This window comes from Triturus cristatus, chromosome 6 (assembly GCF_964204655.1).
Source record: "Triturus cristatus chromosome 6, aTriCri1.1, whole genome shotgun sequence".
NCBI classification, from domain to species: domain Eukaryota; kingdom Metazoa; phylum Chordata; class Amphibia; order Caudata; family Salamandridae; genus Triturus; species Triturus cristatus.
In genome coordinates this window covers 283201449-283214151 of record NC_140589.1, presented here as the reverse complement: position 1 = coordinate 283214151, position 12703 = coordinate 283201449, and the positions used below count along the sequence as shown (strand labels likewise).

General features: G+C 48.6%; 1 protein-coding gene across 1 annotated transcript; it reads left to right on the top strand.

Moving 5' to 3' along the window:
* Positions 1-4858: 4858 nt before the first annotated feature.
* Positions 4859-6803, top strand: MSGN1 (mesogenin 1). The gene has a single exon (XM_085609169.1). It carries the CDS (start codon positions 4983-4985, stop codon positions 5511-5513), a length of 531 nt encoding a protein of 176 aa, XP_085465295.1. The 5' UTR covers positions 4859-4982; the 3' UTR covers positions 5514-6803.
* The last annotated feature ends 5900 nt before the right edge of the window (positions 6804-12703 follow it).

Below are 12703 nucleotides of genomic sequence, written 5' to 3'. Positions count from 1 at the left end.
ATGCTTCCGGGTCAACCATCTCCAAGAGAGAGACCACACGAGCAGCAAAGACCCCGGGGCTATTTTTATAGCCCATCGGGAGCCTTTTGAACATCTTTTGTTTGCCACCCGAGGTAAATGCCTTCCACTCATAGCTGTGAGGGGACAGATTATGGCTATAAAAGCCATTGGAGATGTCAAGTGTGGTTTTAAACCATTTTCTCACTAGACTGTCGATGAGAGCCGAACTATGTGTATTCTGTACCGCACATGTCCGGCAGTGTGAATTTAAGTGCCGGTAATCCAAAACTAGGCGGTACGATCCGTCAGGCTTCGTCACAGTGAATAAAGGATTATTCATGGGTGACACACATGTTTCAATTACTCCCTGATATTCCAATTGTTGAAGGATGGACGCGACGTGAGATCGAGCCTCGCGACGCATGGGGTATTGGGGCTATGGCTGGGGTTCCGACCGCAACGGAATCGTATGATTGGGAGAAAATTTGTCTCAGCCCACCTGAGTACGGTACAACGCAGGCGCGAGCACCTGCGCCCACTCCCCGGCTAACCTGTTAGAATGTTCCAGTGGCACTGTGTGCCCAAAGGACGGGAGGATCACTACCTCCCCTCTAGGAGCCTCTAAAACGAAAGCCGGGGGCCAATCTGCCTCCGCCAAAAGGATATCATAGGTGGAGGTTAGATTATCCCAAAACACCACTTTAATTTTACGTTGTATGTCACCCTCAATTAAAAGGACAATTTCAAACATCCGTTCAGGGGGAGCTACGCGAGTATCAGCAGTTTCAACACTTACAAATGTATCAGTTGCTGTCGCCGCCAGAAATAGACGCAGCGCTTGTCGCACTACTGTAACTTCCGCCGCGCTGTCTAGCAGCGTTAGCGCCCATGTCTGGTTCAGAAGCTGTGTCCGTACCATCTGAGGCATATCTCGCAGTCAGAGCAGCAACTTTTTTCTTCTGAAACGGGGGTCGTTGACATGCAGATTCGTCCTGCTTGCCTTTACCGTCAGTCTGACGGGGCTGCTCACGACCTTGAGCACCCCTTCCCTTCCCACGATCTCCGCCACCGGATTGAAAAGCCGATGTTTCCTGTGAAGAACGAGGAGAGCGTTGTTCAGGAACCTGAAATCTATCAGGTGACTTAATATTAGAACGATCGCGCAAATCATAAGTGTGTTCACTTTGTATCTGCACCGGCGACGCAGAACGAGACCTCCGTTTCTCTTGCTGCTTCCCTTGTTTTTTGGCTCGCCAACTTTGTTTTGGAAAGTTGGGCTTCTCGTCTTTGGTAGACGAACTCACTTTAGGCTGCTGCACCACAGTAGGAATGATCACGGCGGGTTTCACACCCAAGGCGCTACGACCCACCATTCTGTAGGCTTTCGCTATAATTTTAGCGAATTCCTTTGGCCTGTCGCCCGGATCCACAAGTGCCAACATATTGCACACTTGGAATTGCATGGCATCTCCTTTGAGGTTGCCCATAACCATGGAACAAACCACATCGAAGCTGTCGACAAGTCTCATTCCCAACTCAATTGCTGCCTCTGCACCATGATTGTCTTGGACCTTCTTGATGACCGAGGGCAGTACAGATATAGACGGAGTGCCATAGCACTTCGCATAGGTCGCAGCAAAGACCTTGCCCCAATTGTCACAGTCGACAATATCCGGGACCAGATCCTTTGGCAAAGTAATAGTGAGTATCCTGTGTTTATCCACAGGAGAAGTATGTGGAAACACGGCTTCCAATTGATCAAATTTTTCAGCAAGCCAGTAAGGAAATTCATCCCTATTTTGGGGGCGCTTGCCGACAACCGCATTAACCATAACAGGACTGATGACCACCCCGTGATGGTCAGTCGTGTGGCCCGCAACTGCAGGTGCCCCCACCTGTACATTGCGAGACACGTACTGCACTAACACCCTATGGACCGTAATCAGGACAGTGTGTAGCACTCGTAACTCCGCCGCCGCCACAGTCATGTAGCGGGGATGGAGTGTATAACCGGCCAGCACCGGCCATGTGGCCCCTGCAATAGACAACGGGCCCATTCTCGCCGGTACTACCGCATGGGGAAGGGCGCCATTAAACCAAATAGTATGCTGCCAGGCAGTGAGAGGAATTTCAAGTGTCCGATATGGGGCATAGGCTGCAGGCATCGCTGTGTGAGTATATTCGTGGAACAAATTGTCATTTGCATCCACCGCCTCAAACGTCACCCAAGAGTAAAACAACTCATATGGGAACGCCGCATCAGCTCCTACCACAAAAATTACAGCCAACCCATCAGGAACCCCATAGACCCGTAAATGTGCGGTCAGGGGAACCCGACTATGCGCGGCAACGTTGACCGCCATCGGGACACACAGAAGAACAACAAAAAGCTCTACAGTAGCACTGGGGTTCAGAAAAAAAACCTTTTTAATTATCAAGCTTGAAAGAACCTTTAGTCGAAACCTAGGTAGGTTAAGCCGTCACTCCCGTTGTCCGGAAACCAGAGTGAGGGCGTTGTGGACTAATAAAAGCACTACTAAGGCGTTTCAGATCAAAAGACCAAACGTTAGGTGCGCCATGTTGCAGGGATTCTGCTTATGCACAGAACTATGCGCAGGAAACCAGGACCTCAGAGAATTGTGGTGTACCAGAAACTCCCCTCAGAACCAAGAACCCCTATCCGACTAGCTTAGTGTCCCATTCGTTATCCGAGATTTAGCTCGGCGGTCCCAATGTATAGACAACCCAGAACAAGCGACTTAGATACTCTCAGGAGTGGTGGGAATCCGAAATACCCGTTGGTAGCTATATATCAGTCCACAACAGAATAACAAAGACACGGTAAAGTTTAAAGAGTTTATTTTATAAACCTCGCGTCCTAAGATGCAGTACTTTGGCTAACACAAGCAGACAAATGGTTAAGATCAGCCCCATCAGCATTGTTACAATACCATAGAAAATGAAAGGAGCAATCATAATAATAATGACAGTGGAAAGCGACCACCCTCCTTTCTCTAGCAACTAATAAGTTATTATTAGACTAATAGAAGGTCTCTTAGGCTTGCATGGGGGACCCCATACCTTATAGATCAGCTTAGTGGAATCACATCACAGGATCAGCTAGGCTCTCTCCTGCAACAGCTCTTCGTTTCGAATGTGTCCGAAAACATGCTGCTTTGCAATATTAAAGGACTCGTCTTCCAGGTATTGGCAGCTGTATGTATGTTATGGCTAAGAAGTGGTACGATCAACCTGAACACAACAACCTGCACCGTCTAGTGACCCAGACTCGTTCTTTACACGGTGTACAGACCAAGGTCACTGCTCACTGTTAAGGATGTTAAACAACAGACGGTTCTCATGTGAAGCAAAGTCGAGTCAGCAGTTCTCGAATGAATAACATGTAACAACAGTGTCGCGTGCAAAAGCAGCAGAAGCAGCAAGCTGGCTTTCTAACAGCCGACGATGTTATGCTAACTTAGCGTTGTACATAGGGAGTGGTTAACCCATACTACACCCTCCGCAGAGAGTGAGGGGGCCCCCCGGAGCGTGGGGGCCCCCCGCACCGCGGGGGCCTGTGTTACGCCCCTGTCTTAGTAATTCTATTTTATCTCCCACCTAAACATGTGGGCAAGATTGAGATGTAGAAGATGGCTGGACTGGTCCTAGCAGTGCATGAGGTTAGCTCATCTACTTTAGCTTAACCTAAGGGTTAATCTCTGATGTTTGGGTGTTTTTAATGGTGCTCATGGGATTCCTTCAACAGAAATCTTTCCGGTAATGTACAAGGTTGTTATTAACATAGGCCAGTGTGTGATCGCATCCGAGAACTCGACTGTTCTTCAGCAAGTGTTATGGTTTGTTTGCACTGAGAGCAGGGCCACTGGAATTCTGCAGCTATGGCGTCGCGTTTTCCCCATAATTTAATCAACCCTGACGCATTATTTCGTTCTCCCCGCCACATAATTCCAGTGGTCTTGACTGAGAGCCAAAGTCACTTCTTCAAAGCGTCGTGAACTTGCCATTGACGTCCTCAAATATTAAAAATAACAACTATGGAGCAAAATGCACCTCACGATAAAACCCATGACCTGTGTGTTTATTGATTTTACATCTTTTCCCTGCCAACTTCAATTAGGTGTATGCCAACTTTCAGGCAGATGAAGCGTATGTTTGCATGTTTAAACGTTAACTTCATTGCTAGTGAGACCACGAATGCATTGCAGCGTTTTAGAGAGTTGCAATGTGCTCCTGGGTTTGCATCGCGCGGCCGGAGTTCCAGGTGACAGAGATGTTCGTGTGCTGCGGCTTGAGAATGCGTGTTGTGGTAGGTAAGTGCATTGTAGTACCGCTGTTTTGGAGATCTCCTGATCTGAAATCAATTCATCTCATGGGCACATGATGACTAATAGGCGCATTTTGCTTGCTGACAAGTTTTGTAAAATTATGCATTTAAAGTCTATAAAATACATGGAGGGAGGTGAGAGCGCCTCGTCTGGAGCAAGCCCTTTAATTGCCTTCCTGTGCAGCGGGATGGCTGTCATCTGCCTGGCCTGCCCATGTGAAGGCATTCGAGCTGGGGGTCGATAATTCTCAGTGGGGAGAAAGTCACACCTCAGGGGGCTTGTTCTCCACCTTGGGCCTTTGATCTTTCCTTTGAACTCCACTGTTCCAAATCACGAGTCTTCCCAGGGGGCCTGTCCCTTCATAAAAAGGGGTCCCCTCGTCGGCCTACGTCAGAAATCTGAACTCCTGAGACAGTTTGACATCTACCGCCGGCGGCCGGGAAGAGCGCTGTTTTACCGCACGGTATTCGTGCCGCCTGGAATACCGTGGCTTGGCTGGCATACATGCTTGGACACTGAGGCTGCAGTCTGCTGCACGGCGCACATTGTGTATAACTGCTCTTCATCAGGACGCGACCTCTTCACTCGTGGACCACCTTGTTTGGCGCTCCCAGCGTGGAGGTCTTGAGCCTGAGCATGCAGGAACTTGAATTTGGCCTGGACACTGATCCGCCCTATGAACCGGGCTACTTCTCTGCCTCCTGGGACTGGAAGGGCATGTCGGAATTCTGTGTGCGGAGTCAGCCTTTGCCCCCACAGAGCCTGTCTCCTACAACCTCGTTTGGATCTTGCTCTTCGTCCCCTGAATCCTCCTATCCGTCATCCTCCTCCTCATCCTACCCAGGGGGCGGGCCATCCTTTGGGCAGACGGACAGCAGTTACATCGACTTCCTGTCCGGCCTCAGTGGGGACTCGGAGGCGAGCCCGGGACGCACGAGGAAGCGCAAGAGGCCCATATCCCCGGAGACGCGCCACAAGGCCAGCGAGAGGGAGAAGCTGCGCATGCGCTCCCTGGCCGAGGCGGTGCACGTGCTGCGGGAGTCCCTGCCGCCGGCCTACACAGAGGGCAGAGGCGGGAACACCCTGACCAAGGTGCAGACGCTGCGCTGCAGCATCCACTACATCAAGGAGCTGATGAAGCAGCTGGGCGCCGAGCACAGGGCCTAGGGCTTCGGGGCGCACGGCAGAGAGTGCGTGTCTGCCTCAGACCAGGGACTCCCCCTCCCACTCCTTAAAAAGAGACATTAACAGACAGTGTATAACAGGAGGTGGAGGGCTGCCCAGTGCAAGTCTGCCTCAAACCCTAGGACAATCTGACCTTTGCCCCTCTAAATAGACGCTTAAAAGTGAAAAAGGACCCGTAAAAGAACCACCTGCACCACCATCCATGACGCGACCGGGACTGTTTAGAGGGACACATCAAGAGACAGTGGAAAGCTGATGGGAGAAGACCAGGGTCCCGAGTTGACAAGCACGACCACAAGACCCGACTGCCCCTGGCCGGATCCTCGTACCACCTGACTCAGAGCCATGACAAGCTTGGGACTGAGACCCAAACCAGAGGGGTCTGGGTTTCCACCACTGCCGGTCTCCTCACAGAGAGGGGCACTGGCGCATTCTGGTGCCCGATCACAGGGGAAAGGAGGGGGGGCATTGAGGGGGGCTTGCTGGGACTCGGAGGATTACAAGGCGCAGGAAAGTTCAAGAGAGCAATGCTCACCCTCCACCCCACCTGGATAGAATGTATGCATGTGTGTGCCCTGCAGTCTCAGCGCAGCAGCCAAACCATGGCCACCTATGGCTCATGGGCTCCCGGAGAGATGCTGCCACCCCGTGCCAGGGGCTATGGTTTAACACAGGGCACACAGAAGCTATGGCTGGCACATCATTCGCTTTACAACCAGGTCCGATGCATTTTTTTTTCTCTATCTGAACATTCTACCCTCATGGGGTGGAATGTTGTAATAGCTGTGTAGGCCGCCAGGGCTGGGCACCGGCAATTAAAGGCCCGCTCGGTCGTTAAAGGCTCGGGCCTTTAAAGCTGCGTTGGTACTGCGGGCCAGAAGGCCATATTATACAATATCTGACTATACATTTAGTTTCAAGTTCGACTAGAAAATGTATAAAACAAACTATCAAGTCGGATTACACTCTACCTGAGCAAATCGGTTGGTCTTGGTTCGTTGATATCCGTTTTACTCTAGCGCGACCAGCAGGGAATGATTATTGAACAATCACTCTATGAATGAACTCCTGCATATGTTAGGTCCTTTGAGCCAAAAGCGGCGCGCAGGCCCCTGGAAGGCCTGCCCCGCCCACTGTCTTTACAGAACCTAACGAGATTGTAAAGTGATTTATGAATAATATGTATATAAATGCACATATTGACTTTAACGAACGAATTCCGTTTGCGTTTTCCTAAGCCTTAGATGGCTATAGAGTTGTGACCACAATGTAAATAAAATATTTTGACTTTAAAATACGTGTTTGTTTCTTACCGATGGGGTAGAAGGACGGGTGAGAGGGTGGGCGTAAGGGAGGTGGAGGGGCGGGGGCGATGTTGGAGAGCCAGATATCACCCATCCGAGTGCCATCTCTCTTTTTCATGCAGTACAGACATTTTAGGAGGTGCATTTCCGTCCTTGCTGCTATTCGCTGGAGAACGGTGGGATAGCTCAACGGGTTAATGTACAATAGGTTCGGATTTGCTGACTCATACTTTTAATAATTTCGCATGGTTGGCAACATGTGTAGTATTTAATCATGGCGGGACTGTGGCAGCATCACCTCGTGCACACCGACTATTGCTGCGCAGGAATCAAACATGAAACCGGGTTCAGAGAGACTTGTTTGTCAACAGTTTATCATCTCGTAAAGCAGGCCTTGTGGTGCCTGTCGCAGATGCTGCTGGGATCGGAGAGGCAGATTTACAAGCCCCTTACGCCACCTTTGCGTCACTTTTCCCATGTTAAAAGTGACGCAAAAGTGGCGCAAGGGGCTCATAAATCTGCCCCAAAGAGTGGGGCAGAATTACAAGCCACTTGCGCCACTTTGAGTCACTTTTCCCACGTTAAAAGTGCCGCAAAAGTGGCGCATGGGGCTTGTAAATCTGCCCGTGTGTTTAAATTCAATGCAGTCACATTTCGTGCCTCCGTTATTATGATTACTCAGTAATATTTGTGACACTCTCCAGATACCAATCTCTCTTGCTCAGGGTCACTGCTGTGGTTTGTGCTATATAAGAACACCTGAACGCTAGGCGTGATCTTTTGCATATCTACACGCTGCGGCTGCATAGTTCCTACAAAGCCACTCGTGTGGTTCCATCGGTCAGTTCTGGCTTAACTGCAGATTGCATTCTGGGACTTGCAGTTCACGTTTTAGGCATGCCAATCCTGGCCTGCAAAGTGCTGATGGTTAAAATGCCATGACAGGCTGTAGGTGTCGTACATGTGACACTGGACACCTATACTATGATCACACGGATGTTGTCGTTTTTAATTTGCACCTCATAATCACTCCAAAACGTGTTACGTTTTAAGCCCAAAAGGGTGAACTCTAGTTTTCTGACGTTGGCGACAATATGTGGGCGTATGTAATAAAGCTGACTTCCAAAATGTTGATTACTTTCAAATACGAGGTGAATTTGTCAAGGAAATAATGTTTTGTCCTTCATTATTACCTATGACTATTTAAAAAATGTTGAATTTAAAAACATTGTTTTGTTACGTGCTTTTTAAAAAATCCAATTGTACTGTAATAACCCCTTAGTGACCCTTAACGCTTCCTATCCTTGAACCCTTAAAATCCCAAACTACCCATTACTGCTTCCCTCACCCCCAAGAACCCATATTACCCCATTACGCATCCTTACCTGAACTTTAGAAACGCCTTACTTCCCCTTCACGCTACTCTTGGCTGAACTCTTAAAAACTCTTAACTATCTAATAAAGCTACATCCCCTAAACAAAACCTTGTACTTAATGCTAGCCTTTCCTGAAACCTAAACGCCCTTTACTGTCCCTTAATGATGCCCAACCTATTGCTACACTTACTTGAAAACCGTAAACCCCCTTATTACCCTCTTAACTCTATCCTTCCATGATCCCTAAAACCCTTACTTCCATTTTACGCTACCTATGCCTGAACCTAAAAAAACCCAATCAAACTCTTAATGCTACCTTTCCCAGAACCATAGAAATCGACTAAAGGCCCATTAATGGTCCCACTCACTGAACCCTACCAACCCCTTACTACCTGTAACTCTACCCTCCCCTAAATCCTAAAAACCCTTAAGTAGGAAGATGCCCCCTTGCCAAAGGCTACTTCCAGTACACTTACGTTTGCTCTACGCAACGTTCGTCTAATTTTTTTAGTCACAATTTTTAAATCTATTTTTCAGTAGACTTAATTGTACCCACAATATAGTTTTTACTGCATACCCAATAGGTCCCTCTAAGACTAGCTGGTGATGTTCCTATTGAGGTTTGGGGGAGGAGGGCGGGGGGGTGGGGGTCAGCCGGTGCAGCATTTTTTCCCATGAGAAACTGCACAGGTGCACCATGGGGCACGAAGGCTTTGGATGATGAGTGGTGGTGGCCAGCTTGTTTTTTTCCCCTTCTATTTTTTAAGGAAAATGGCCACTTGATTAACAAAACGAAGACCCCTAGAATACAACAAATGGATTGCATTTCTCTTGTGCTGCTGTATAAAGGTAGAAGACATTAGACCATTTTTCTTTTTCTTTACATCGAAGAGTTACTTTTGAATTAAAACCAATTTTTAGGTCTCGCCTATTCTATCCCGCAGGGATGGATAGGCGAGATTATAGTAAGCAGTCCGAAAAGTCTACCTAGCTGCGGATCGCGTACAGTTCATGTGAACACAATCACGTGCATTGTCAACAACTGCCACAACCACGAGCATTCTTTACAGCTTCCATTTTCTACCAGACACTTTGTGCGCGCCCGCCATGCTCTCCCTCTGTTGCCACACGCATTCAGCTCACCATGCTGCACACCCCCTCACTCTCCATATGGTCGCACGCCTTTTCTTTGATCTCCGCCGCACGTTCTCACAGGCTCCTCTCCGCCCACGCGTCTCTCCCCTTCCGTGTAGTTCCGCACCGCCTTCTCTTTCTCACATTTTTTTTTTTGGGCTTTGTGTGACTGACTACTTGACCTCGTGCCTATGAGTTTTGCATGCGTCTATTATATTTATTTACTTTGAATGTTTTTTTTTGTTTTAACCGCCCACGCGTCTCTCCTCTTCCATGTAGTTCCCCTCCGCCTTTTCTTTCTCGCATCTCTTTCTGATTTTCAGCTTTGTGCGACTGACTACTTGACCTCGTGCCTATGAGTTTTGCATGCGTCTATTGTATTTATTTACTTTGAATGTTTTTTTTATTTAACTTTACGCACCCAAACACGTATGCTTTTGTCTGAGTTTCCTGCTTACATTCTCATGCAAAACAAACAAAAAGTCACTCTCTCTACAAACAGCACTTTTATCCTTTTATTCTGTTTTGCCTCACACAATGCCCTACACACATTAGACCACACAAAATGCCACCTCACACACTGCCCTACACACATTAGACCCCCCAAACTGCCACCTCACACACTACCCTAAACACATTAGACCCCACAAAATGCCAACTCACACACTGCCCTACACACATTAGCTCCCTTACACTCTGCACCCCCTCACCCTAAAAGAAATAAGAATACAGTTTACTTCCAAGGCACTGCAGTCATTTACGTGAGCCACTGTCAGATTGTGTATTTTTTTCAATACTAATGCAGCCTTTAAAGAAAATAGAAATACAGTTTACTGACAAGTCACTAACCAACACTGCCCCCTCTCACACAGACCACACACAATGCCCACTCACACAGACCACACACACTGCCCCCTCTCACACAGACCACAAACACTGCCCCCTCACACATACCACTCACACTTACCACTCCACACAGACCACTCACACTTACCCCTCCACACAGACCACACACACTGCCCCCCTCACACAGACCACACACACTGCCCCCCTCACACAGACCACACACACTGCCCCCTCACACAGACCACACACACTGCCCCTCACACAGACTACACACACTGCCCCCCTCTCACACAGACTACACACACTGCCCCCCTCTCACACAAACCACACACACTGACCCCTCCTCACACACTGACCCCTTGACACTGCCCCCACATACACTGCTCTCACACATTACCCACTCACAGTACTTTAGGTCACACACACTGCATGCACCCTTACACCCCGCACACACACACACAGCCCGCACCCTTACACACTCGCACTGTGCCCTCATACAATTCCCCCTCACACACTGCCCTCTTACACACTGCCCCCTACTTTGTACGATGTCAGTAGGTGCCTTTTCTAAATTTTAACAAAAACACAAATGTTACAGGATCAAAGCATTTCTAAAACGCATCAGTAGATTTATGGTTTTTTTCGTCGGTTAATGTCTATTGCTGATAGGTGTTTTGTGCTTAAATTAGAATTATTGTTTAACTTTATTTAACAAATGAACAAACTTCACACTGCCCTCCTCTCACACAGACCACAAACACTGCCCCCCACACATACCACTCACACTGCCCCCTCTCACACAGACCACACACAATGCCCCCTCACACAGACCACACACACTGCCCCCTCTCACACAGACCACAAACACTGCCCCCTCACACTTACCCCTCCACACAGACCACTCACACTTACCCCTCCACACAGACCACACACACTGCCCCCTCACACAGACTACACACACCGCCCCCTCACACAGACCACACACACTGCCCCCTCACACAGACCACACACACTGCCCCCCTCACACAAACTACACACACTGCCCCCCTCTCACACAGACTACACACACTGCCCCCTCTCACACAAACCACACACACTGACCCCTCCTCACACACTGACCCCTTGACACACTGCCCCCACATGCACTGCTCTCACACATTACCCACTCACAGTACTTTAGGTCGCACACACTGCACCCTTACACCCCGCACACACACACACACAGCCCGCATACAATTCCCCCTCACACACTGCCCCCTACTTTGTACGATGTCAGTAGGTGCCTTTTCTAAATTTTAACAAAAACACAAACGTTACAGGATCAAAGCGTTTCTATAACGCATCAGTAGATTTTTGGGGTTTTTCGTCAGTTAATGTCTATTGCTGCTAGGTGTTTTGTGCTTAAATTAGAATTATTGTTTAGCTTTATTTAACAAATGAACAAAGTTCACACTGTCCCCCTATCACACAGACCACAAACCCTGCCCCCTCACACATACCACTCACACTTACCCCTCACACACACCACACACACTGCCCCCTCACACAGACCGCACACACTGCCCCCTCTCACACAGACTACACACACTGCCCCCTCACACAAACCACACACACTGGCCCCTCCTCACACACTGACCCCTTGACACACTGCCCCCACATACACTGCTCTCACACATTACCCACTCACAGTACTTTAGGTCACACACACTGCACCCTTACACCCCACACACATACACAGCCCGCACCTTTACACACTCGCACTGTGCCCTCATACAATTCCCCCTCACACACTGCCCTCTTACACACTGCCCCCTAGTTCGTACGATGTCAGTAGGTGCCTTTTCTAAATTTTAACAAAAACAAAAACGTTGCAGGATCAAAGCGTTTCTAAACCGCATCAGTAGATTTTTGGGTTTTTTCGTCGGCTAATGTCTATTGGTGCTAGGTGTTTTGTGCTTCAATTAGAATTATTGTTTAACTTTATTTAACAAATGAACAAAGTTCACGTGGATGTTGAGGTCTGAAAATGTTGTGGCGCGCGCGCACGCTGTGCTCTCCCTCTGTTGCCACACGCATTCAGCTCACCAGGCTGCACACCCCCTCACTCTCCATATGGTCGCAAACCTTTTCTTTGATCTCCGCAGCGCGTTCTCACAGGCTCCTCTCCGCCCACGCATCTCTCCCCTTCCATGTAGGTCCACCCCGCCTTCTCTTTCTCGCAACTTTTCCGGAATCTCAGCTCTGTGTGACTTACTACTTGACCTGCCTCTGTGCTTTGCATTCATCTCTTATATTTATTTACTTTTGAATGTGTGTTTCATTATTTTACTTTACGCACCCAAACACGTATGCTTTTGTATGACTTCCATTCTTTGCTTTCCTGCTTACATTCTGATGAAGATCACTCTCTCCACTAACAGCACTTTTATTCTGTTGCGCCTCTCTGTGTCTTGAGGTCTGCCCTCGCAAGTCGCCTGCAACTGGTCATCACATACACTGGTCCCTCGCCAGA